A 27708-nucleotide genomic window follows, 5' to 3' on the forward strand; every position below is an offset into this window, starting at 1 on the left:
AAAGGTGAAGGACCCCTGACCGTTAAGTCCAGTCACAGACGACTCTGAGGGGGCTCATCTCGCTTTACTGGCCGAGGGAGCCGACGTTTGTCTGCAGAAAGTTTTTCCGGGTCATGTGGCCAGTATGACTCAGCCGCTTCTGGCAAAACCAAAGCAGCGCATGGAAACACCGTTTACCTTCCCGCCGGAGTGGTACCTATTTATCTGCTTGCACTTTGACGTGCTTTCGAAGTGCTAGGTTGGCAGGAGCAGGGACCGAGCAACGGGAGCTCACTCGCTCGCAAGGATTTGAACGGCTGACCTTCTGATTGGCAAGCCCAAGAGGTTCAGTGATTTAACCCACAGTGCCACCTGCGTCCCACTGATGAAATTAGGGGTGTCCTAAGGAAAAGCGGGACATTCCATGATCAATTCAGAAACCGGGACGGCATCTGTAAATCTGGGACTGTCCCTGGAAAATAGGGACACTTGGAGGGTCAGAGTCTGCCTGCAGGTTCCCCTGGCCGCTGTGAGAACAGAGTGCGGGTGAACCAGGTGGTTGTCTGGCCTGATCCAGGAAGGTTGCTCTTCTGTTCTTCGAGGGCTTGGGCTTCTTCAAGGCACCGTAGACAAAAGCTCTTGGCATTTCTATTCCAGGCCGTGGTTAAGGCCAGTTGGTAAAAAAGGGGGCATTCAAAAGTGTCAGGGGGTTGGAATAACGAAGAAAAGTCACAATGGTCGGACTTTTTCCATTTAAGTGGGTGCATGGGCATAGTAGCCAGAGGGGGCAGCAGTGGCGTAGCGTGGGGGGTGCAGGGGGGGCCGGCCGCACCAGGCGCAACATCGGGGGGGGGCACTCGCACTCGCAGCTCTCTGCCCCTACCTGGCTCACTCTCTCTCTCTCACTGCAGTGCTGGCTGTGCGAATCCAATCCGAGCCACCGGGTCGCCGCCCACTGTGGAGGGGAGGGTGCCAGGCGTGCGGTGCGGTGCGGAGAGAGAGCGAGGGACTATCTGGGGGAGGGACAGTGCAGCGGGGGGGGGGCGCAAATTACTTGCCTTGCCCCGGGTGCTGACAACCCACGCTACGCCACTGGGGGGCAGGGAGAGACAGCTGCCCCCCAATCAATAAAAAACAATAAAAAATACATAGCTGACTTTCTCCCCCCCCCCCAACAAAAATCTAAGCTACATCCATGAGTGGGTGGGAATCTGAATCTGGATTCAGGACAGGCAAAACTGGAGTTTGCTACTCACTGGGTACAAATACATCCTTTGGCATTTGGAAAACGTGTTCTTCTGATTTTTCACTGCATCCAGTGCCCCTCCACCCCCCCACATTTTGGTTTGGAAACAGCTAAACGGCCAACTATCCTGCCTCTAACCATAGCAGAGTAATAGTTACGGCTGTGTTGCCAAAGCTACCCAAGGCAGACGAAGCATTTGAGTTGATATAGACTGGGTGGCGGTATCATTGATTATAATAATCTCTGAATCCCAAGCTAACAAGTTGTTCATTGCTATGTTACTGAAAACCAGTAACAATTAAAAAAAATGTGACTAGAGAATATAACCTAACAGTGCCTAATAAACAGATTATCTGCTTTCTTGCTTTGGTACATGATCTAACACTTTGCTAGGATATAAGAAATTCTACCAGCTAGATAGAAATGACACAGTGAAACTATTAAATCATATTCATTACATTTCTATTCCATCCTTCCATCCCTTTTGTTTGCCCAGGGTGGCAAACAAAAAAGTTGAAAAACAATGCAAAAATAAGCATTTTAAAACATTAAGAAGATCTAAAAACATTTGAGGACAGTTACATACTCTCATAGGTGCCAGGGACAAGTGTTCTTTGAACCATCAAATACCTGGTTGAATTTATACAGATTGGTAGATTTTATGCATAAGCACTGGCCCTTTTTGAGATGACGAAGAAATGCACATTTCAAAGATGCTGTTTTGAAAAGGCTTTCAAGTCAATTTACCCTGCAGAAATGGACTGTCCTGCTGGCTTCTTATCTCCCCTGCCCAATGGCAGAGCCTGTGGTTTGCATTCAAAGGTCCCAGGGTCAAATGCTGGCAACTCCTGATAAGGCTAGGAAATACTCCTGGAGGGCTGCTGCTGGTTGTCATGTTGACAATGCTGAGCTAGACTGATGCCAATGGTCCACTTCCGTATAAGACAGGCACCTTTTTCCTGTGTTCCTGAAAGGAGCTTTTGAGGTTCATAATTGGCTCTTAACAATCGCAACACTAGCAGAATGCTTTTCAGCACTAATGCATGGGAAGGTGTTTGGAGCATTGCTGAGTTGGTTGGCATCAGTGTTAGAAACTCAGGTATATAAACTAGGCGCCAAATGGCTCCTTAAACCAAGGTTACAGCTACCATAACAGGATGCCTAGTTGCCATTTTGGGGCAAGATGTCTCTAAAGTCTTATTTTTCAAATGGTGGGTTGATTGCAATTCATTAACAGTTAAGCATCTGGCGAGTTCAGATGACACCTTAAGCCAGGTTAAGAGAAAGGTAAAAAGTAAAAGGTAAAGGACCCCTGGATGGTTAGGTCCAGTCAAAGGCGACTATGGGGTTGCGGCGCTCATCTCGCTTTCAGGCCGAGGGAGCCGATGTTTGTCCACAGACAGCTTTCCGGGTCATGTGGCCAGCAGGACTAAACCACTTCTTGGGCCACGGGACACTGTGATGGAAACCAGAGCGCACAAAAACGCAGTTTATCTTCTACTTGCATGCTTTTAATAATAATAATAATAAAATTTATTTATACCCCGCCCTCCCCAGCCAAAGCTGGGCTCAGGGCGGCTAACAACAATGAAAACAATCCAACATTCTAAAAACTTTTCACCATAAAATCAATCAATCAATTGAACTGCTAGATTGGTAGGAGCTGGGACAGAGCAATGGGAGCTCACCCCGTTGCGGGGATTCAAACCACTGACCTTCTGATCAGCAAGCCCAAGAGGCTCAGTGGTTTAGACCACAGTGCCACCCACATCCCAGGTTAAGGACGCAACAGCTCAGGACGCGGCAGGGCGTTGTAAGGAATGCACCTCTCCAGATGGTATATAACACCAATACAGATAGCAAAAATGTATAAAACCGGGTCAAACATAAGTTGGAAATGTAAAGAAAAGGAAGGGACCTTTTATCATATGTGGTGGGAATGTAGAGAATTTTTTTTAAAAATGGGAAATGATATATAATGAATTGAAGAAAATGTTTAAAATCACATTTGTAAAAAAACCCCCCAAAAACAGAAGCATTTTTGTTAGCGATTGTAGGACAAGACCTGCCAAGGAAAACAAATAATTTATTTATGTATGCTACAACAGCGGCAAGAGTCTTGATAGCGCAAGGATGGAAGAATGAGGAAACCCCGACAAAAGAACAATGGCAAGAGATATTGATGGACTATGCAGAGCTGGCTAAACTGACATATAAACTGCGAGATAAGGACAAATGTGACTTCAGAGAAGAATGGAAACTTTTTACAAATTACTTAAAAAGACAACAAAATCAATTGGACTTCTTGGCAGGTTTTGAATAAACATACACAAATTTATTGATTGTTAACATAGCAGATAGATATAAGGATTTATACAATTTTACAGTATGCAGAGAATAATATGTGTTGAGAAATCAGAGAGAGGAGCTGAGGGCAGTCTCGGGGGGTAGGGAGGGAGGGTTTGATGGGGAGGTAGGGGGAAATAATGAATAAGATATATTTTGATATTTTTATATATTGAGATTGTTAATAATTTTTATTTTTTTTAAAAAAAGAGGAACGCACCTCCCCAAACTGCACTGGGGTCAATCCCCCCCCCCCCCGCTATGGCTCTGTTCAAAGGGTTAGTACATCCAGAGTGGAACCAGACGTGCCACAGCCTGGGAGTTCACACTACACTGCTTACGACAAAGTCTCCGGTCTCCCTTTACAACGATCTCGTCTCTCTGACTCTGCACTGATGTCATTCCATCTCCTGTACAGTTTCTTCCCCAGAATTACATTCTGAGGATTAGCTTTACAGCTATTCAAACAAAAGAAACACTAGACTGCAGGCGACAGGAAGTGTGCCCTTCTGTTTAGTTTTGCATGTCCAACAAGCGACGTGACCCTGTTCCCAGCCAAGAACGTGTCACGATTGTTCAGAAAAACGTCTCCTTCTTTTCCCTAGATCCTATTGATGTATTTGAGTAGCACAGGTCATTTTCCCTTCTGCTGTTCCTGTTCCAGCTTCCCAGTGTTCGCAAGCATGCAAAGCTGCGTGACGTTTCCTTCGTTTACGTCGCTCAGAATATTGAATCTGGGCCCGTGCACCAGTTTAGGTTCTTGCCCTCCTCCCCTTTCAAGTACCGTATTCTTTGCTCTATAAGACGCACCAGACCACAAGATGCACCTAGTTTTTGGAGGAGGAAAACAAGAAAAAAAATATTCTGAATCTCAGAAGCCAGAACAGCAAGACGGATCGCTGCGCAGTGAAAGCAGCAATCCCTCTTGCTGTTCTGGCTTCTGGCATAGCTGCGCAACCTGAATTCGCTCCATAAGATGCACACACATTTCCCCTTACTTTTTAGGAGGGAAAAAGTGAGTCTTATAAAGCAAAAAATACAGTATGTTTGTGAAGAGGATAAAAAGCAGCAGCTCGATGCTACATTAAAAGGAAGACAATGCAGAAGGAAAGATGGTCTCCTTTAGTTTCTGGGTGCTTATTTATAATTAAATAAATGTAGGTATGATACCAACAGTTTTGGGTAATTAGATAGGCCTGATTCCTACTGCTTTGCAGCTGAACCTTACAAAGCCTCAGAGAGGCAGTTGTCTTCCTTGAAGGTCACTGCTATTAGCTTTTTCAGTAACTTAAAGGTAAAGGTAACCATTAGGTCCAGTCGTGACCGACTCTGGGGTTGTGGAGCTCATCTCGCTTTACTGGCCGAGGGAGCCGGTGTACAGCTTCCGGGTCATGTGCCCAGCATGACTAAGCCGCTTCTGGCGAACCAGAGCAGCGCACGGAAACGCTGTTTACCTTCCTGCCGGAGCGGTACCTATTTATCTACTTGCACTTTGAGGTGCTTTCGAACTGCTAGGTTGGCAGGAGCAGGGACCGAGCAACGGGAGCTCACCCCGTCGCGGGGATTCAAACCGCCGACCTTCTGATTGGCAAGTCCTAGGCTCTGTGGTTTAACCCACAGCGCCACCAGTGTCCCTTTCAGTAACTTGCATGTTGCATAAAAAAGGCTGCCTAGCGGGTCAGTCCTTGGTATATCTAGGTAAGCCTGGGAACAACTGCTACCTGCAACGCCTTGGAGAACCATTGCCAGTTTACAGCTGGGATGAGGAACCCGAGGGGCTCGCAACCTAATTCTATGCACCCTAGAGATGGCAGAGAGAGAGACTCAGATTGTGGGGAGAGGACTTTGCAATCTTGCAGTGCAGCAAACACTGCCCACTTGGCCTTGACCAGGTATCAGCTGCAGCTGCAAATTGATTTTTCCTATGGGTCAATGGAAGGGAAAAGGGTTCCTACCTCTGACAACATAGATGAACAATTGCCTGACTCAGGGGCACACGGTGGTGGCCGGGGGGGGGGGTTAGTGTGCTTGTGGTGGGGGGGAAACGACGGCAATGGTGGTGAGTTCCTCCACCTTTTTTCCGGAAGAAAAAGCACTGGTTGTTTTTAATTAAAGGTGTTTCATCGTTAACAAGGGGACGTACAACATTCACATGAGTCCTTTCTACAGATTACTTCCATTTGGTGTGAGAGGTTGTGAAGATGGGGAAGGGGGCAGAAAGAAGAAGTGTGTGGGGGGGTGATTTTTCCTTCCTCGGAGGTTTTCAAGCAGGGGTTCGCCATGGATGCTTTATCTGAGATTCCTGCATTGCAGTGGGTTGGACTGGATGACCCTTGGGGGTTCCTTTCCATTTTTTAAAAAATATTTTTTATTGAATGATTTTATGTTACAAAAAAACAATACAGCCATACTACCACTAAATATGATTAAGAAATAAAAATTACATACATCGATATTTAGTTTGTTATTTGTTATTTACCGTCTTGTTTCCTCCCAAGCATTGCGTACAACAACATAGATATGTGCAGACACCCACACACCCGCACTCAAAATGATAATGAAAGTAAGTATTTTCCCCCTTTTAACTTCCAAAATCTTTTCTTCAACTTTGACTTCCTGTCAAGTCCCTTTGCATATGTTTTATCTTACATTTGAATGTCCACAAAACAATAAACCTTTCTGTATAATTTTTCTAATACATTCTGAAAGCATAATAAATCTTTAATTGTTATCCACCTCCTTTTAGTTCCTTTATCACTCGAATGCTAGCACGGGGTCAAAACTATTATTATATTTTCGAACATATCTTCTATAACCATCCCATTTTCCTGCAAATTTTTGCTTTGAGTTTCCTTGGGGGGGTCCCTTTCCAACTGTACAGGTCAGCTCATATTTAAATAAAACAAGACCTGGCGGCATATCTGGGCAACGGCCGGGTTTTATACTTTAAACAACGGGGTCACCTTCTCCCCAAGGCCTTTTCTATTCCCTGCACCCCAAGTCTGGGCGCATCCTGAAACCTGAAAGGCCCCTTCCCTTGCCTCTCTGCCCGGCCTGCCCCATGACTGCAGGCAAACTGCACCGCCTCCGCCAGCCACGCTTTTCCTCCCCATCTCGCCGTGTTTGGATCCTTCATCTATCCTGAGGAAGCGTTCTGGGGGGGTGGAAAAACTAAGAACTTGGCCCTTTGCCATGAAAAGTCCCATGCACTTAAAACAAAACTTTAGACCTACCCCGCCTCCCCACGCAAAACAGAACAACAGGAACAGCGATGCGCGTTTGCTTCCTTCGAAAGGAGTCCGCGCAAGAGCAGCGCAAGAGCAACAGACTGCTAGACCTGCCCTACCGACCCCCCCCCCAAAAATCCCTGCTTTCCCCCCTCCTGCCTTCCAGAGACAAATGCAAGTTGGAACGCAGCAGGGCGGCGGGGAGCGCGCAGCTGCGTCCAAACAAGCCAGGATGCATAGGATCGCGCGCAGCGCTTAAAGGTTGTGGGCTATACCACGTGACAAGGGGGGCCTGGCAGCCTCGGCGCAAGCCTAACGACTTTGCGCAGGCGCGCTGTGGGCGGGGAGGACGCGCCCCCGGGGGCCGGATCAGCTGGCGGGAGGCGTGCGCTCTTGCGCTCCCAGAGCCGGCGGCGGGGGCTGTTTTGGTTGCGGAGTTGAGCAGGCAGAAGAGGGACAAAGCAGCAGCCGAGGCAGCAGCGACCAGCCTCCCTCAGCGCGGATGCTGCTGCGCGGATCCTCTTTTGCTTAGGTTGCGTCGGCGTTGCGCGCGCCCCCCATGGTCCTTGTCCGGGTTTGGCCATCATGACCACGCTCCGTTTGTGGGACCACCTGCGGGCCGGCAGCTCCGAGCTGGACTGGTGCGAAGACAACTACACCATCGTGCCCAGCATCGCCGAGTTCTACAACACGGTGCGTATCTCGAACTCAAGACCTGAGTCCGGAGAGGAGGAGGAGGAGGGTGCATTTGGAAGCGGGGGGGGGGGCGTGTGGATTGGGAAGTACGTGCAAATGCACGGTGGGGCTGAATGCATGATGTTCACACACGGCTCGGCTCTTTCCCTTCCCTGCCGCTCAATTACCGTACTTATTTCTCAACAAATTATTGTTTTTTAAAACAAATGCCACCGCGTCGTGGAAATGCCAAATGAGGTCCTGGGCGCAATTGGATCCTGGAGACCTTCAAGTCGGGCTCCGATTTCTGCTTTGGCACCGACTCGCGTGCAAGACGCTTCATATCAGTTCTCAGCCTTGGTCAAATTGGGAAAAGGACTATTTTGCAAACGGGAAGAGGATACCCAGTGTTGTATTTTAAAACTGCAGCTACTGGCGAATAGCTGTGTGTTTTTTTTTTTTAATCGAAGAGAGAGCCTGTCTCGGTAAACAAACAGAATACACTATGGTCGGTTTTACTTTAAGAAACTAAGTGGTTGTTTATTGTCCTAGTGGTCTAATTTTCAGAAAGTGAGGGGCCTTAAAATACAACAAACTATCTTTCTATTATCTGAATAGCTTGCAGATATAGAACGGAGAATCAGATCATTTTCTTGGATTTTTTTCCCTTTGTTTTTCCTGGCAGAAATGCTGTAAAATCAGAGAATCCCCCATAGAGCTGGAAAAAGTCTACAGTCCTTTGAATCCCTTTTGAGAGGAGCAGGGATCATGGACTGTCATTTTTTCAGGCTGTTCAGATTGGAGGATAAAGCTTAAATTGCATGCAGTGGATTAATGGAGCAAAGCAGAATTTACCATCTGTTATCATCTTAAGCTTTAACATTGCTTTAGAAAAGGTAGATCTGGATCTCTGGCTGATTTGCAGATCAGCAGGCTTTCCTAACAACTAAAACGCTACAATCTGGGCATCTGATAGTTAGGAAACTTGAAGGGAAATTCTGGTACTGAACTGAGAGCAAAATTTCTGGCCTGATCAGGAGTTCACAAGCTTGAAGTCTGCCTTTCCCAGCTTTAGAAAAACAGCTTTTTCTCAAGGAATTAAGACTGCTTTCAGGGCTGATTTACATATTAACAAATTCTTCCATGCAATCAGCTCTGTGTAGGAATAATGCTATCTTGCATGTAGGTTTTCACACATAGTTGTCCAAAAAATTTATTAGTTTTCACAATATTATAAACAAACAAACAAACAAACAAACAACAAACACACAAGACAAACAAACATAAATCATAGCCTTATTGAAAATTACAGTTATTAACTTTGTTAAATGACTTCCTCGCTTCCCTTTGGTTGAATTTCATTGCATGTCCCTTTAACAGTTTTCCAAATCCCAATTTTTATAAAATTTAACTTAAGCATTAACATCCTTAGATCTTCACCTTATGGAATTAAACATATCAATTCATCACTTAACATAAATAAAATCCTTAGCCCATTGGGTATCTGCAAGCTATTTTCAGTTTAACTTAACAAATTTAACTAAATAATCATTAAATTTAATCCATTCTTCCTGATACTCCTCCTCCTTCTGGTCGCGGACTCTTCCGGTTAGGTCGGCTAGCTCCGAAAAATCCATCATGTTCATCTGCCATTCTTCTATTGTTGGTAATTCTTGGGTTTTCCACTTTTTAGCTAACAAAATACAAGCAGCAGTTGTGGCATACAAAAATAATTCAACATCTTTCTTGGGTAATTCCAAACCTGTTATTCCAAGAAAAAAGGCCTCTGGTTTCTTTATAAATGTATATTTAAACATTTTTTTCCATTCATTATAAATCTTTTCCCAGAAGTCTTTCACCTCGGGACAGGTCCACCACATATGATAAAAGGTTCCTTCCTTTTCTTTACATTTCCAACACATATTGTCACAATTATGATATATCTTTGCTAATTTTAAAATAAAAATAAAAATAAGTTTTCACACATAGAGGACTGTGCATTCATGCAAAAATGTGGCCTGGATGCACATGGTGTTGCATGCTGGTAACACATTAATTTAATCTGCTAATAAGTCCGCCCTCCCCCACAAAAAAACTAGCTTGCAAACTAACTAGCCTTCGGACTGCACACGCCTATGTTAAGTCAATTGCGTGTTTAAACAGCCCGAAAGAATAAGAATAATCTTTCTTCCATCTCCAAAAGGTTCCCTGCTTTTCTGGTCAGGAGGGATTCTTTTAAGTTATTCACCTGGTTTTCTGTGTCAATTTATAAGCCGGCACTTAGTTCCTACCTCCACAATATTGTGGCAATGTGTGGAGCGGCCCCTCATCCCATGGGACAATTGTTGCGTACTTTCCTGCGTTTCTTCGTTTGCTGATTTGAAAACACAAGTCGTGTGTTTTTCCACTGCAAGATCTTTAATGCTGTTGGTGACCCAGAATAAAACAGTATCAAACAGAAATCCACATTTGAACGTAACTCTCCCAACCTGCGTACGAATGTGCGCACACAGACGCAGGATAGAGGTAGCAACAACAAAACAGGCAACAAGAAATTGTGCTATTATTTTCCTTCCACCTGACTTCAAAACACGAGGCCACCTGGAAAAGGTCAGTGCGTTTATTTTCTCAAGATCCTGTTGTTAGGAGCATGTTGACACTTCAGCGCTTTAAAGATTGCTCCTTGCAGTCCGAAACTGTGTCTTTAGCATATGTGCCTCCAGGGTGCAAAGATCCGCCCAGCGCCCCCAAATTTAGTTTAGCCCCCAAATTAATACCACATTTATAAGCAGTTGGTCCCTTACCTTTCCCGCCCCGACCTGGCCACAGTGATCCATGCGATGGTCACCTCCAGGCTTGACTACTGTAATTCGCTCTATGTGGGGCTGCCCTTGAAGCTCTCCCAGAAACTCCAGCGGGTGCAGAATGCTGCAGCGAGGCTCCTCACAGGGTCTCTGCCATGGGAGCATATTCACCCAGTGCTTTTCAAGCTGCACTGGCTCCCGGTGGAGTACAGGGTCAGATTTAAGGTGCTGGTTTTGACCTTTAAAGCCCTTCACGGCCTAGGACCCTCATACCTACGGGACCGCCTCTCCTGGTATGCCCCACGGAGGACCTTAAGGTCCATATATAGCAACACCCTAGAGGTCCCGGGCCCTAAGGAAGTTAGATTAGCCTCAACCAGAGTCAGGGCCTTCTCAACACTGGCTCCGGCCTGGCCCTCTGTCTCATGATGTCCCCAAGCAGGTTTATTATTAATCAATCAATCAATCAATCAATCAATCCACCCATGGGCTCAGCAGGATGCTCTGATGAGGACATACTTTGAACGTCAAGGTTTATTTATTTATTAAATTTGTATACCTCCCTTATACCCGTAGATCTCAGGGCCATTCACAACATAAAATCGCAATATAAAAAACAAACAGAAAATACATAATAGAAACAAAAGACAAACCAAGAATCCCCCTTTTCACAACACCTTTTCAAAGGGCTTCAGATGACAACCAGTCCAAGGCCTGGTTGAAGAGGAACCTTTGTGGCCTGGCACCTAAAGATATAGAATGAATGAGTCTCCCTGGGGGAGAGCGTTCCATATTTCGATTTGGGGTGGGAGGCGAAATATCATTATCAATTTTTTTATTTGCATACCGTCTTTCTACCTTATAATACTCAAGGCGGTTTACAAGCTGAAGATCTAGCAATCTAATGCAATACAAAAATGTGATAATAAAACAAAACTTTAAAATAAGCAACCTACATCAAAAAGTAACATTCAACAATTATTAGAGTAGTATAAAATAATAACATCAACATATAAAAGGAAAAGATTGATATTTCCCCTCCTCCCCCCCAAAAAAATTCTAGTGACAGCTAGAGAAGAGAAAAAATTACCTCTTTCCTCACGGCCGTTTGCTGGTTGCAATTAAGAAGCTGAAGTGAATATAAAGTAGGAGTGCTTCCCCCCCTCCCCCATGCAGCCCAAATTAAGGATTATATCTTGTGCTTTGAAACTTGAAAAGCAACTCAAAAGGATTTGCTCTTCTCTAGCAACTGCCTTGTACCGAAAGTAGTGGGGTTTAATCTTTACAAAATAGGCTCCTTAGTGCTTTCCGTTCCATCTGCAAGGCTGTTTCTAAAGTCAAGCGGAACAGGGTGGAAAAATGCATCTCTCTCTTCCTCCTTCCTTTCCCTCAACGCCCCTGCCCCATGCCCAGCGTTTCTAAAATTTTCCCTGAATGGAAGAAAGTACTCTGTCAGTGAAGGCCTCCCATTGTGTGCTAGCGCTGGGCGATACCTGGTTTTCAACATGGTGATAGATCAACATGGCGATAGATCACCAGTGAAACATCGCAATATACCGATATATCACAATGTCTGAAATAAGGATGGAGCTATGTACAGAGTGGTCCCTTAGTTCTCAAACTTAATCCGTTCCAGATGTCCGTCACAAAACCAAGGCGTGCTTTCCCATAGAAAGTAATGCAAAACGGATCAACCCATTACAGACTTTTAAACATGAATTTTACTATCTAACAAGACCATTGATCCATAAAATGAAAACAATAATCAATGTACTATAAACTAAATAAGACAGTATTGTAGATGATAAAAATTAAAATTATTTTTTTTCTTACCTGCACTAATGATAGTCATTGTTTGGATGGGGGGCTTTTATCCATTTCGCAGTCGCACAATCAATTAGTCAGTAGCTGAACTGGGTTCCACACAGTCACAAAAACAAATCAACCGAAAAAGCCTCAAAAACAAACGTAAAATAAATAGGAAAAACAAAAGCAGCAAACATAATCCGTTCCAGAAGTCTGATATATTGCCAGGTCAAAGATTAGGAAACCATTATCACAATATGGGCTTCAAACCGATTTGGGATGATATATTGACATATTGCCCACCCTAGTCTATCCACTGGGCTCTGCTGAATCTGTTGATGAAGAGAGCCTTATGCTGTTTCTGAATACTCCCAGTGTTTGCAAGATACAGTGGAACCTCGGTTTTCAAGCGTAATCAATTCCGGAAGATGGTTCAACTTCCAAAACGTTTAAAAAACTGAAAGCGAAAGCCTCAGTTCAATAGGGTAACTCAAAACGGAAGCCGCGCCGGATGTTTGGGTTCTGAAAAATGTTCAAAAACCAGAGCATTTACTTCTGGGTTTTCCGCGTTCGGGATCCGAAATGTTTGAAAATGGAGCTGTTCAAGAACCAAGGTTTGACTGTTCAAAGCTCCCTGCCTGTCAACAATACCATGTCTGGGAGAAACCTGCTCTTAGCTATCTCTCTGTTTCACTGCGGGGCTGGTTTTCTACTTGCAGGGTGTTCAGGGAGGAATTCCATTCAGCATTTGCCCCCCTTCCTGGTTCTGTTTAATCTGCCCCCGCAGAACTTTCGCTCCCCATTGCTGCGTTCATCAGAGAGCTCTTAGCTCCTCTTCCGTTGGTCTCCTGGAATCGCAGAGCATAGAATCATAGGATCGCAGAATTGGAAAGGGACCAGAAGGTCATCTAGTCCAACCCCGCCATCTCAGCTGAAGCATCCATGACAGACGGCCATCCAACCTCTGCTCTCCCCCAAGGAAGGAGAGTCCGCCATCTCCCTAGAGAGACAGCTCTTACTGTCAGAACATTCTTCCTGATATCTAGTTGGAAATCTCCTTTCTTCTTGACCTCTTGATGTGTCCCAAACAACAAGGAAGGGGTGTGTTGGGGGTTCTCCGCCCCCTCCCTCCTCCAACACAACAAGGCTGCCCCAAAATTAAAAAGCTAAAGCCAACTGATTGTTCTGTCGTAGAGTTTGAACTATGGCTGGCTCTCCCATGAGGCAAAGTGAGGCAATGGTGTCACGGTCCGAGGCAAAGTCCCAGCTGAGGATGTCGGGACCGGGGGCAAGATGGCGGGGTGGGAGCAGGAACGGGGGTCCAGAAGTCAGGAAGCCAAGAGTCCGAGGGTCAGAGAGCCCGGGAGTCAAGAAGCCAAGGGTCCGAGGGTCAGGAAGCAAGGAGTCACAAAGTCAAGGGTCCAAGGATCAAACAGCAAGGAGTCACAAAGTCAAGGGTCCAAGGATCAAGAAGCAAGGAGTCACAAAGTCAAGGGTCCAAGGATCAAGAAGCAAGGAGTCACAAAGTCAGGGGTCCAAGGATCAAGAAGCAAGGAGTCAAGGAGCCAAAAACAGCAAGGCAGGGAACGTGTTGCTGTGGCAAAGAGCCGAAGCGAAATGCTGACCTTATATCCTTTCCCGGCTCTTGCCACCAGGTGCAGCAAGTTTACCAGTCGGCCTCACCTGTGCAGCCGTTCCTTGCCTCCTCAGAACAAACTTAGGAAGGCCCCAGTCCTGCGAAGTCCTACTGGTCACAGGGCCTGGCTCCTGCACGCACTCCACTCAGGCAGCAGGATCCACAGGGACAGCAGATCTGTCTTCCAAGGAATGCATTGTCCGTTGCTGCTGTGGTGACAGTGACAGGGCGCTCCTTGCCGCCTCTATAGCAGCTTCTTGGCCAATAGGAGGCACGGCTGGTCTCCCATCACCCTTGTCCCCATTGTAGATCTTTAGTCCTCTCCTGGCAGGGTGGGCGGCACCATTTTGTGGTTCCCATGTGTTTTGCCAGGGCTGAAGTGCTGGCTCGGACCAGAACGTACCACGAGTTGAAGCCAAGTGACTTCTGCTCAACTTACACATGCAAGTATTTCAGTGCTCTCGGCAAGAAGAAGAAGAAGAAGAAGAAGAAGAAGAAGAAGAAGAAGAAGAAAGGGCACGGGTTCCTCAAAAGAGGAATTCAAGGAGACCGAGCTGCAAGTGTTTCATAGCGCTTTCTTCTGGCTCAAAATTGGGGGATGCCCGCACATAGCTGTCATCCGTCCCTTATTTAGCGGGAAACTCCCTTATCCCAGCGCCGTGTCCCACTGCTGTCCCTTATTGATGATGTCCCTTAAATTTCCCGGGTTTCATGCTCGCCCGGCTCGGGAGGGAAGCAGTGGCTCGGGGTTCTCTGCCGCGCTCGAGAGAGAGAGCGCTGGCGCCATCGTCCTGGTGCGAGGAGTTCCATCGGACTTTCCCCGCCCGCAAGCCTGTAGGTGGTAGCGGTGGTGGCAGCTGAGGAGGCTGTCTGAGGGAGGAGGAAGAGGAGGGGATGGGGAGGGACGCAGAAGGGCAGCACTTCAGCCGCGCCGCAACCGCCTCATGCCGGATTGACAGCATCTGTCAATCCTACGAATGTATGCTTACAACAGCAAAATCCCTTATTTTGGCTGCTGATCCCTTATTTTCGAGGCTGCTGGTCCCTTATTTTCAAATCTGTAAGTTGACAGCTATGTGCCCACAACCCAGTCGGCCTCTTTCATGGCCACCACTCCTGGTTTTGTGCTTGCAGCCTTGGCAGTGGTCTTCCGGGGACCATACCTGTTGGTCTCCACCATTTTCGTATTGTGTCAACATGAGGGTGATGTCTTCTCCAGGCAGTTGAGAGCACTGCATGTCCTAGAAAGAGTTGATTCAGGCAAAGTGATGGTCTAAGTCGTGCATGGCATGAGGTCTCTCTACACCATGGGTAGGCAAACTAAGGCCAGATCCGGCCCAATCGCCTTCTAAATCTGGCCTGCGGGCGGTCCAGGAATCAGCATGTTTTTACATGAGTAGAATGTGTGCTTTTATTTAAAATGCATCTCTGGTTTATTTGTAGGGCATATGAATTCATTCATCCCCCCCCAAAAAACAAATATAGTCCGGCCCCTCACAAGGTCTGAGGGACAGTGGACCAGCCCCCTGCTGAAAAAGTTTGCTGACCCCTGGTCTACACTTCTATCTCAATTTGTGTGTCAGGGCAGGGATGGAGTCTTGGGGGGTGGGGGAGATGTTTTTATTTCTGCCTCCTCTTATCCAGATATTTGCCTGGGAAAGTGCTAAGCTTACTCCGTTGTGCAAAATCCCTCTCCCTCCCCTAACATTTTTTGTTTCGGTTTTGTAAAATACCACTTTATTTAATCATTCCTTTCTGCTTATTTAAATTTTTTTTCCCGTTTCCCCCCTTAGATAAGCAACATCTTATTTTTTGTTTTGCCACCCATATGTATGTGCTTATTCCGACAATATGCAACCTGCTTCAACAGCGGAATATATTTAATATGGACCCTCCTTGTGGTGGTTGGTAAGTCCTTCTGTGTCTGTCCTATGTGACCTGAAATTCTGAGAAATTATATTTATTTATTATTTGAAAACAAGGTGCACCGGGGTGGGGGTGGACAACAAATAAGGTGCTTGGAGAATGTGCCCGAATTCAGAAGTACAGTACACTCCCAAAATAAAATATTGGAAGTTGGGTGCCATTTTGAGCCTCTGAGTTTCCCCTGCTATGTATTAAATAAGGTAGTTTTTCATTATTACGAGCATTGTGGGATATGTCATGGTGCTTCCAGTTGGATTCTTATGCTGGGATGGCTTCTCCTCAAGCCGACAAGTTTTATCCACCCTCCATTTAATCTGGATTTAGCCTTTCTGGCAGACATCCAATAAGTATAAAGAAGTCTGTTGCCAGTGACCCATTTCTGCTAATATGCAGATTAAGTCCCTGTCTGTAAGGTTGGTTTCGGTTCTGGTCTTAATGGTCTCGAGAGGAAGGGCAGTGCGTATTATTTTACTTACCTCAAAGAGTAGTAGGCCAGCCCTGTTTGCTCAGTCAGGCCCTGAACTACTCATCAGCTGATTTCCTTTTTGCACCTTCATATATATAGATATCTATTTTAACACATCCTCACAGTTTCTCAATTAAGTTCTGCAATGAGATAACTGACTGTGCAAACAAAACCCCTCCCCACTGAAGTCTCCCACAAATACTTTGCTCTAAAGTTAATTTTGAAGCTTTTGGGAGTGGGTTTCGATCTTCAAAATCTAGCTCTTCGCCGTGTGCTTGGTTGCTTGCATTCAATTTTCAGACACTTGTCTGTGCAAAGCCGCCGGGCTGTTGTTGAATCTCGCCGAGAAGAGAAGAGGAAAGTTTGAACTGTGCTGTAATGACCTCTTGATTCTGAATGTGTCCCCCCTCCAGGAATTGGATCTGTCTACTTCCACGCCACGCTCAGTTTCCTGGGTCAAATGCTTGACGAACTCGCTATACTCTGGGTTTTGATGTGTGCTCTGGCTCTGTGGTTTCCCAGAAGATATCTTCCCAAAATGTTCAGGAACGACAGGTAATGTCTCTTAAGCGCTGGTGTGCTGGTCCCGAGGGTTAACCGTGTGGCGAGGTCCGAGTCCAGTCCAAGGTCGAGGGTGTGGTATGGAGGCTGTCCATCAAAGCTGAAGCTGGGTCCAAGGCAGGGAGTCGGGCGAGGTCAGGAACTCTGGCAGAAGAGCAGGACAGGGTGCGGGCAGGAACAGGCTCCCAACAATGTTGCTCCCGCAACTTGGGACTGGGGCTGGCCGGCTTTTATCTGCCCTGAGGCATAGGGTGGCCCCGATCTTCTGGTGACTCGCCTCTCCTGGCCTGGAGGTGAGCACTCTTCCTGGGGGAACTTTGTTCCCTCCGCCTCTCTGCCCTGAGCCTCTGCAGCTCAGGAGAGGCTGGAGGGTTACCGGACCCAGAGGCAACCTCAGCCTCCCCTGACGGGGCTGAAAGTGGAGCACCTACAGGCAATAGGTCCTCCATCACCTCAGGGGCCAGAGCAGACTCAGCTGGTGCCTGCACCTGAGGATCCAGCACAGGTGACCCTTCAGGCTCATGCCCCAGCCCCGGCTCAGCTGGTTCTGGAGGCGGGAACTCCTGTGCAGGCTGGGATTCCTCAGGTTCAGCCTCCGAGTCCGAATCCCAGGCCATCACAGCTGGCCTTTAAAGAGTGGGCTGCATTAATAGCACCGTGCCCTTCTCCTCGGAAGAGGGCAGGAGAGAACCAGAAAGGCCTGTAACCCAGAGATTCTGACATCACCTTTAAATTTGCCATCTGCCAAGGCTATAATAAAAACTAGGTTGTGGGATATTGAAAGCCAAGAACTAACCGTAGCAGCAGAGAAAACATGTCCCCCTCTTTATTTTCAACTTTCTTGGGCACATGAAACTAACACAATTACCTTGAATTTCTGCTTAACCCTCAAGAAAGGAGGGCATTTTCGCTGGCCAGGTTTAATTCAAATCCATCAAACCTCCTTTGGGGAAGGTTCTCAGGCAGGGTGGAAGGAGAAAGGACTTGCCCAGGTGAAGACCACCTGGTGGAAACCCTTACGCACATGGTTCTTAATTGTAAACTATATGCTGATCTCCGCCAGCAATTTCTAGATCAACTCTGTATCCCCAAATAGAAACCAGAGTCAGAGGTCATACATTTTCTATTACTGGGGAATAATCAGGAGCTCACCAAGTTAGTGCCTAAATATCTCCATTTGGTTTTTTGTCGTCGAAATACACTGCAGACGTCTGATCTCCCTGGAGACCAAGAGATGTGACCATAGACTGTTCTGCCTCCTTTCTTTTAGTAAATGTTTTGTGCCACTGGGGAAGTGGAAATTCTGCATTGATTTGTTTTGGAAGTTTGTATGTAGTGCCAATAGAAGGTTTAATGATGCTGACTCTTTTTTAAAAATAATAATCCAGGGGCCGATTTAAGGCAGCAGTGGGCATCCTCTCTGGGGTCACCACCTGCCTCGCCTTCATTAAGCCTGCCATCAATAACATCTCGCTGATGACGTTGGGTCTTCCCTGCAGTGCCTTGCTTGTCGCAGAGCTGAAAAGGTGGGTGTCTGTCGCTGTGACAAAATAGATCTTCTGTTTGAATACTTGCTTGCCGTTTGGAGCAAACACCTTCTGAGTGTGTGCAGGGCCAGATTTAGATTTGATGAGGCCCTCAGCTCCTGAAGGTAATGGGGCCCTTTCTATGTCCAGCTGTCCTTTGTCCACAACAAATTGGCGCTGTTTTTTGTGTTGAGTATATGCTATATGGTAATTGATGGCCCTAAAGGTAAAGGGACCCCTAACCATAAGGTCCGGTCATGACCGACTCGGGTTGCGGCGCTCATCTCGCTTTATTGGCCGAGGGAGCCTGCGTACAGCTTCCGGGTCATGTGGCCAGCATGACTAAGCTGCTTCTGGCAAAACCAGAGCAGCGCACGGAAACGCCGTTTACCTTCCTGCTGGAGCAGCACCCATTTATCTACTTGCACTTTGAGGTGCTTTCGAACTGCTAGGTGGGCAGGAGCAGGGACCGAGCAACGGGAGCTCACCCCGTCATGGGGATTTGAACTGCCGACCTTCTGATCGGCAAGCCCAAGAGGCTCTGTGGCTTAACCCACAGCGCCACCCGCGTCCCAGTGCCTGACTGTTAGTCACCATCTGACTGGTCTCATTTATTTGGAAACCAGAAATGCCAGTGGAACTGCGCTGGGATAAGGACCCCTCGGGCAGGTGTAACACACCCTAACGTACCGCCAATCCTTCTTGCAACAGTGTTGTGGGGAAAGCAGGAAGACGAAATCAAAGTACCACTTCACACGGGAACATGCAATCCATGGCATTCGCTCCTGCCGTGCGCAATGACGGGCATCAGCTTGGATGCCTCTAAAAGTGGCTTAGACTTTCTGTGTTTAGTTGTAAGCCTTAATTTGCTTTTGGCTCATGGCTTTTTCTGGGCCACATGCTTGTTGTTTTTTTAAAGAGTGCTTTTAGACGATGCCCTTGATATTTGTTTTCATGACATGACCTGCCTCGGGGCAAGGAGGGTGTATGCAAATGTTGCCCCCAAATGTACAAAGCTTATCACCTCTGAGTTTTGTTCAGTTCTTAATCTTGGGTCAGATGTCATTCTGTTGCTGTGCTTTCATTGATCTCCTGGCTTGGCTTTCAGATGCGACAACGTGCGAGTGTACAAGCTGGGACTATTTTCTGGCCTCTGGTGGACTTTGGCGCTTTTTTGTTGGATCAGCGACAAAGCATTTTGTGAGATCTGGTCATCATTCAACTTCCCATATTTGCACTGCGTATGGTGAGTCCATCGTGTTCGGATTCCAGTCCTTACCACAATTCCCGCCCCCCTCTCTCTGCCCTCCGTTTCCCAGTATTACATCTTGCCATATTTGTTGGATGAAGAGACTATATAGAAAACTCAGACCACCCTTCACCAACATCAGGGGTCCCCAAACTAAGGCCCACGGGCCAGATAAGGCCTGAGGGACTTGTTTATCTGGCCTATGGCAACCCCTGCCACCCGCTACCACCACCTGCTCTCAGTGGCGTAGCGTGGGTTGTCAGCACCCGGGGCAAGGCAAGTAATTTGTGCCCCCTAACCTGGGGCAAGGCAAGTAATTTGCGCCCCCCCCCGGTGCACTCTCCCTCCCCCAGATAGTCCCTCGCTCTCTCTCCGCACCGCACCGCACGCCTGGCACCCTCCCCTCCACAGTGGGCGGCGACCCGGCGGCTCGGATCGGATTCGCACAGCCAGCACTGCAGTGAGAGAGAGTGAGCAAGCCAGGTAGGGGCAGAGAGCTGCGAGTGCGAGTGCGCCCCCCCCAGATGTTGCGCCCGGTGCGGCCGGCCCCCCCTGCACCCCCCACGCTACGCCACTGCCTGCTCTTACCGGCGCTGCTCTGTGCAGCTGCCCACTTCTGGGTCGGAGGAACACTGACAATAGCTTGTGCGCATGCGCAAGCATTATTTCTGGTGCACATCCAGGTTGGGGGAGGCCCACGCACATGCTCACAAGCTATTTCCGGTGCTCCTCGGACTCAGAAGTGCGCCGGAAATAGCTTGTGCGCATGCGTATGGGCATGTGCTCCCTCGCCCTCCGGCCCATAGTGCGATCAGCGCTGGAAACCACCAGCTTGAGGTGCGGTAAGTTTGCTGACCCCTGACCAACGTGGTACCCGCCTCCCCGATGCCCATCGGCCCCCCCCAGCCCCACACACTAGAGGGCACCATGTTTGTTAAAGCTGGTCTGAGTTCTCAGTGTAGTCTGTGAAGGCTGATCCAGGCACTACAGGCATTCAACTCTGTTGTTTTTACAAAAATGTGTGTTGGGAGTGAAAAAAACGTTTTGTTGCCTTAATACTGCATTTACATTTCTAAGGAAACAGCCCTGTGCTTGGGGCAAAGCGCATCTTTTGCCTGCCTAAGGTCCCCGGTTCAGTCCCTGACATCTCCTGTTTCAGCCTCATGATGATCACCAGCTGAACATCGTGATATAGTGATATATCACGATGTCAAAAAGGAAGGAGTGCGAGGCACCAGGGCGGAACTGCTGCTGCTCCCGCCAGCACCTGGCCTGTGGAGGGAGGAGCCCCAGCCTCACAACAATAATATTATTATAATAATTTATTATTTATACCCTGTCCATCTGTCTAGGTTTCCCCAGCCACTCTGGGCGGCTCCCAACAGAATATTAAAAACACGATAAAACTTCAAACATTAAAAGCTTCCCTAAACAGGGCTGCCTTCAGATGTCTTCTAAAAGTCATTTAGTTGTTTATCTCCCTGACATCTGGCGGGAGGGTGTTCCACAGGGCGGGCGCCACCACCGAGAAGGCCCTCTGCCTGGTTCCCTGTAACCTCGCTTCTCGCAGGGAGGGATCTGCCAGAAGGCCCTCAGAGCAGGACCTCAGTGTCCAGGCTGAACGATGGGGGGTGGAAACGCTCCTTCAGGTATATTGGAATATTGTGAAGCTCCTTGACATCTGACGGGAGGCGAGTGCCACCACCAAGAAGACCCTCTGCCTGGTTCCTAGTAACTTCACTTCTCTCAGTGAGGGAATTGCCAGAAGGCCCTCAGAGCTGGACCTCAGTGTCTGGGCTGAACGATGGGGGTGGAGATGCTCCTTCAGGTATATGGAGATGCTCTTTCACAAGGCACTGGAGTGAAGCTTCTGCCAGCACCCAGCGCATGGAGGAAGCACTCAGCCTGCCTGCTCAGCAGGAGAAGGAATCAAAGGTGACGGCCTGCAGGGAAGCCCCCCCCCCCCAATATATGGCCAGGTTAAAACCCCAGCGCAATCTGGCCCTCAATCCGGCCCTAGACAATGTATCGATACATCGCCAAGGCCTAACGCACGGTTCCTTCTTTTCAGATTTGCAAGGAAATCAAGCAGAGCTTTTCTGCCTGCTCTTTGGTTTGGACTCAATCTGACCCTTATGCTGCCCTCCCTTTATGGTTTTGATCTATCGGTTACTTCTAAAATGAGGCTGCATTTTAAATTGCATTTGAACCTCTATTTTAAATTGCCCCCCCCATTATGTTTTTACTGTGATTTTTTTTAAAAAAAGTTTTGACAAATATTTTATTATTAAAATAATTCAACATTAGTAAAGGTAAAGGTACCCCTGCCCGTACGGGCCAGTCGTGTCCGACTCTAGGGTTGTGCGCCCATCTCACTTAAGAGGCCGGGGGCCAGCGCCGTCTGGAGACACTTCCGGGTCACGTGGCCAGCGTGACGAAGCTGCTCTGGCGAGCCGGCACCAGTGCAGCACACGGAAATGCCGTTTACCTTCCCGCTATAAAGCGGTACCTATTTATCTACTTGCACTTAGGGGTGCTTTCGAACTGCTAGGTGGGCAGGAGCTGGGACCGAAAGACAGGAGCTCACCCCGCCGCGGGGATTCGAACCGTCGACCATGCGATCGGCAAGTCCTAGGCGCTGAGGTTTTACCCACAGCGCCACCCGCGTCCCTTAATTCAACATTAATACATACATATTACAAATAAACTCTCTCTTTCCCCCCTATTATGTAATTACTGTGATTTTATTGGTGTTAGCTGCCCATTATGATGATGATGATGATGATGATGATGATGATGATGAATATCGGTTGCATGCTGGTGGTGAGGAGCAAGCTGTACTCACCCTCCTCTGTTTCTGTTCTGCCCCCTCAGGCACATCCTCATTTGCATTGCCGCTTACCTGGGCTGTGTGTGCTTCGCCTACTTCGATGCCGTCTCAGAGATCCCTGAGCAGGGCCCGGTCATTAAGTTCTGGCCCAGCGAGAAGTGGGCGTTCATCGGCGTCCCTTACGTCTCCCTCCTCTGCGCGCACAAGAAATCGCCCCTGAAGATCACATGATGTTCGACGGTTCTAACCTGCAGGAGGAGAGGCCAGAGAACGAGACCTGTGCCTTTCTCCCTCTGTCTCTTTACAAACTGCGGTTCTGCAAAGGGAACCACGAGGGTGTGAGCTGCGTTTTTCCTGCCTCCCACCCCTCTCTCTGGCTCCCAAGCAAAGTTCTCAGGAGCGAGCAGCAATGGCAACTCTTTTGCACCCCTTCTCCGTGGTTTTGGCAGAACTGGAGTTTCCCCCCCATTAGAAGTCTTGAATTATAGTACTGGCAATGCTTTGCCGTGTGCGTTTTGCATAGCGTTCTCTAGCTGGAACTAGACATCGTGGGAGATGTGCGGTTGTTGTTGAAAAGGCGCCAAGCTCTTTTCCCCCTCCCTCAACCACCTACCTCCCCCTACAAAATGTGTGGCGTCTTCCACAATTGAACTCTGCCTCCCTTTTAATCGGCTGCCAGCTGCTCTTGCAGGGCAGGGGCGCCCAGAATGCTCTGACATCACAGCATGTCAACTTTGACAATGCCACGCGATTTCCCATAAAGCCCAGCTCCTGACAAAACCCCTCCGGTCACCTCCGAGAGAGTATTATAGAGGCAATCTTTCGTTGTGAAGTAACCACAGGATCCAGCTGTTACTGAAGGCTTTTGAAAGGTTTGCTTTGTAGTTCTACCACTATCGCCTCTCTCACAAACTTGGGAGGATATTTATACCGACGGCATCTTCAAGGACAAAATATATTTCTAGCCAATCTAGTCAGAAGTTGTTGTTGGGTTTTTTGGAGGGGGGGAGGCAGGGATTCACAAGGAAATATGTTTTGAGAAGCCGGCTTTTCTTCTCAGTTGCTTGATTTAGTAGTTTGTAGGCTTAGCACTGAGACTGTTCTGCTCTAGGTCTCCTCCTGTTGTACTATGGTAAACTCATTCTCACTGGGAATTGCCAACTTAAGAATGGCAGCTGAGTCGGTGCTGTGAACCCCTCCCTTGTTGATTTCTGCAGATCAGGCTGCTGCTTACGGCATAGGAACAAGCCAGCCCAGGTTGCCCCTGTCTTGTCCATTGTCCCCCTTACTTGGCAGTGTGATTATCTAGTGGCCACTTGCCATTAGTTGCCACTTGAAGGAAAAAAACAAAACTCGCGTGCATCTATACGATAATCTTTATTGTCATTGTCCCATACAGAACAACGAAATTGAAAAATCTACATAAAACATTCAAAACCCAACAAGCCTGCTATCCCAGCTGTCCCAACCTGGTTAGCCCCCTAAAAACTCTGATACCCCATTTTTAAATACAATATACTCCCATAGAGACTCTCTACACTGCGTTTAAAACCAAAATTGCATTTGGGTAGAAACTGTTTCTCAGGCGGCTAGTCCTAGTCTTTATAACCCAGAAGGCAGAAGCTGAAAGAGATCATTTCCAGGGTGGGCACCATCCTGCACTATCTCTGCAGCTTTCTTATGGCACCTGGAAGCATCGGTTTGATCCAAGGTGGGAAGAGTGCACCCAATTATTCTCTCTGCAGTCTTTACAACCCTATTCAGAGGAAGGAGCTTTTTTCCACTTACCTTTTTGTGATGTTCATCTCCCAGGCTTCCGTAGAAGGCCTTGAATTTGTGCAAATTCGCAGTTGCCACCTCGGATCCCCTCTCTTTACTCAGGACTACGAGGCTGGCGGTGTGGAAGATGCCTCGGGAGAGATGCCTCCAATCCATTGGCGTGACTGCATTGCTCAACCACCATTTTAAGCAGAGCTGTGGCACTTGGTGGTGGAGGTGGTTTGGCAGTGCCAGGGGGCTGGGGGTCCTGGGACAGACCTTTTTCTCCCCCCACCCCTCGAACCTTCCCCAGTTGGAATGCTGGCTGCCTTGTACAACCCTTAGACATCATGTGTTTGTCAATGACCTCCTGCTTTTCAAGTTATCGCAGCAGAAATCTGGGTTGAGTTGGCAATGGAAGTGGAGATCAGCCATAGGTGCTCTTTATAAGGTTGGGCCTTTGAGGGCAGTGTGAATAAGGTATTCAATATTAGTCCTACTCAGAGGTGTCCCATTAAAACCAACTGGTATTACTAACTTAGGCCCATTCATTTCAGTGGGTCTACTCTGCGTGAATTCAGTTGGGCTGGAAAATGGGATGGTAGGTTAAAAGCTCTAAATGCATGAAAATCTCTCCTTCCATTGAGAGATTTGAATTGCAAGATCTAAGAATGAACCTTCAGATTCCGATCTATTTGCTTGAGCTCTGAGCTTCATCCTTATTATTTGGGGCTGTTTGTCAATCTATGACAATAAGCAGACTAAAAAAAACACTGTTAGGTGATTGTGGGCAAGGAAGCAATTAACCAATTAAACACTTCATTATTAACATATAATTAACATATATGTATATATCATGATGCACACTTTTCTGGCTGCTGTTTCTGTTGAGACATATTGGCCTTGATTTTTAATAGATTAATCCCCACCAATGAAATGAGATGTTAAAACAAATAAAAAATAAAATAAAATCCACATTTAGCTAATTGTGCCCCAAGTACTGATTGAAATGACTGAACGTGGCTTTATTATCCCACCTTCAGTTCCCTTTTGGTAGCAACTGAAAAATGCATTGAGTTCTTGGAAAGAGATTAATGTAACAATAAGCCACCAGATTTTTTGAAAAACCGATTTACCTTTTAATCTGCATTTAAATCCCCGGCTCTTTGCGAGCAAATAAATGAACTCTGAAAGGTTGAAGTTTAGCTGTCAAATATGGGGTTGTTGTTTTTTGCCACATGTTGCCATGACAGAGTTTTAGAGAGCACTAATATTCTGGCACCTGTTTTAGTTTTAAGGAGGTTGCAGTTTCAACAACAGCGAAGACTGTGGTTCACAAGCTGAATTCATGAAAGCTGTTTCAACTTTTAGGACAGCATGATGCAAATGTTGCATGAGCCATTGGCACAATCTATAACATCTGACCAGAAAGCATGACGATTAATATAGACCTCAGAGAATCTAGCTGCTTTGGAGAGATACATCATTTTTTTGGGTCCCAACTCCAGGTATAACATACCTTGTTCTAAACTGTATTCTAACCCCAAAATTTAGCTTTTTAATTTTACCCAACTCCATATAAAGCTTAATGACAAAGCAGTTTTAATGTTGTGTAGGTGCTTCCTGCCTTCTCCCTTCACAAGAACTAGGAAACGGAGCAGGTAGCCTTCCAATTAACCATAGTTTCCTCATTTGTCCAAACCAGGAAAAATTATGGTTAACACTTTGAAGGAGCCGGGGTATTAAACCACCATTTGAAGCTGGCTTCAATGCCTGGCTTGGGCAGATGCTACTCACTAACCATGGCTCCCCGGTTCCAACAAAGAGCGGTGGAAGATGGCTTGGTTTGTTTTCTGATGTACACAAAAGTTCACGCTCAGTGGCTTATTAAGCTGAGATATGGTCCCTCTAACTCAATAAGCTGAGAGCTCAAACTTGATTTCTGATGGGCCACCTAACTGGCCCAGGTGGTACCTCCATGTTTTGATGGGACAGGAGCATGGCTTACCTCATCGTCAGATGTGTGGCATTGGCACATGAGACAGACTCCCCCACTTCTGGCTCGGAAAACCCACGGCAAGGCCCATTTCAAACTAAAAGGCTTTGGCTCTGGCTGACCTCAAAAGATTTTCATGCAGAAGAGCCTAGATAGGAATGTGCACCCCTTTTCCCTATTTCCTTTCTTTGCACTTCTCTGCTCCAATTTATTTTATGTTTATTAGGGTTTTCAGGGTTACCACCGTCTGTCTTCGTTTTTGTTTTTAAGCTTAGGAAATTCGTGATAATACACCAGTACAGTGTTAACCCTCAACGTGTGTTTTGGTTTTCTGCGGATGTTAAAATACACACACACAAACCATATACCGTGAATTGCTTAAGGACTCAACGCAACTCATGGGATGGTACCACTTGACAAGAATGCAACCTAGCTAGCGTTTTAAAAGTGAGCAAGTTTCATGTAAAACCTAGCAAGCTTTTAATTCCTTTGTGTATGATTTAGTAAAATGTTCAGTGTTAAATCTTCTTCACTGTGTACTGCAATAAAATCTTTCCTTTGGAACTTCTCTCTGAAAAGAATGGGTTTAATAGAGGCTGTGACGGAAAGAACCGTTAGTAATTTCCGTCGCCATCTATAGAACAGGGAAGCCAATGCAATGCCCCTTTCTGTAGCCTGAAACAGGCTGAAATGTATATAGTTCTTCTTTCTAATATAGCAGGTATCCTTTCCATTACAGAGATGTAGTATTTTGAGCAGTATTAATGGAGGTAACTGCAGAGGGGTCAGGCAGAGGTTACCGATAGGTTTGCAGAAAGCTCTGAACTTCTTATTATTTTTTCTGCAAAAGGAAAAAACCAGTACTTGGAAAAAAATTAAACGTTTCTGTAAAAGTCACATTTTTTTCAGTATTTGGAATTTTGCTTTCAGACTTTTTATTTTGATCCACTTTGGAACTGGGGAGAGATTACAGTTTCACAAACTTATTTGGCTTTCCCAGACCCTCAAAGTGTCCCTATTTTCCAGGGACAGTCCTGAATTTACAGAAGCCACTCCAATTTCTGATTTGAATGCCCCACTTTTCCTTACTTAGCACATCCTTATTTTCATTGGAGAAATGCTGGAGGATATGATTTCCTTTATGAAGTACAGTGGTCCCTTGGTTCTCAAACTTAATCCGTTCCGGAAATTCCGTTCCAAAACCAAAGCGTTCCAAAACCAAGGCATGCTTTTGCATAGAAAGTAATGCAAAACAGATTAATCCCTTCCAGACTTCTAAAAACAACCCTTAAAACAGCAATTTAACATGAACTTTATTGTCTAACGAGACCATTGAACCATACAATGAAAGCAATAGACCATGCACAATCAATCAGTAGCTGAACTGGGTTCCACAGTCACACACACACACACACACACACACACCAAAATAAATAACAAATACAGACAGACCTCAGCGTAACACTCAAATTGGAAGTGTGGCACTCAGATTGGAAGTGTAACACTCAAAACGGAGCATGTTCGGCTTCCGAAAAACATTCGCAAACTGGAACACTTCCGGGTTTGCAGTGTTTGGGTTCCAAGTTGTTTGAGTACCAAGGCATTTGAGAACCAAGGTACCGCTGTATCTCTTATTGGAGAGAATTGGGGGAAATCTCTCACTGTGGCATCTAGTTC

At 46.8% G+C, this 27708-nt stretch overlaps 1 protein-coding gene across 2 annotated transcripts in view; it reads left to right on the forward strand.

The window, feature by feature from the left end:
* Positions 1–6866: 6866 nt before the first annotated feature.
* ACER2 (alkaline ceramidase 2) overlaps positions 6867–27708 on the forward strand; it is a 130213-nt gene continuing 109371 nt past the window's right edge. The window contains exons 1-6 of one of the 2 annotated variants that reach the window (XR_014506343.1): positions 6867–7491; positions 15513–15627; positions 16525–16666; positions 18061–18198; positions 19307–19444; positions 22322–26493. Coding sequence is in view for 1 of the 2 variants with exons in the window: in XM_083420651.1 (XP_083276777.1) it covers positions 7384–7491; positions 15513–15627; positions 16525–16666; positions 18061–18198; positions 19307–19444; positions 22322–22508 (828 nt within the window). In the remaining variant the exon portion in view is untranslated. Of the gene's footprint in view, positions 7492–15512; positions 15628–16524; positions 16667–18060; positions 18199–19306; positions 19445–22321; positions 26600–27708 lie in introns of those variants that run through there. The other variant, XM_083420651.1, reaches the window with a different exon arrangement.

The sequence above is a fragment of the Podarcis tiliguerta genome (genome assembly GCF_965153285.1).
Source record: "Podarcis tiliguerta genome assembly, chromosome: 17".
Taxonomy (NCBI): Eukaryota; Metazoa; Chordata; class Lepidosauria; order Squamata; family Lacertidae; genus Podarcis; species Podarcis tiliguerta.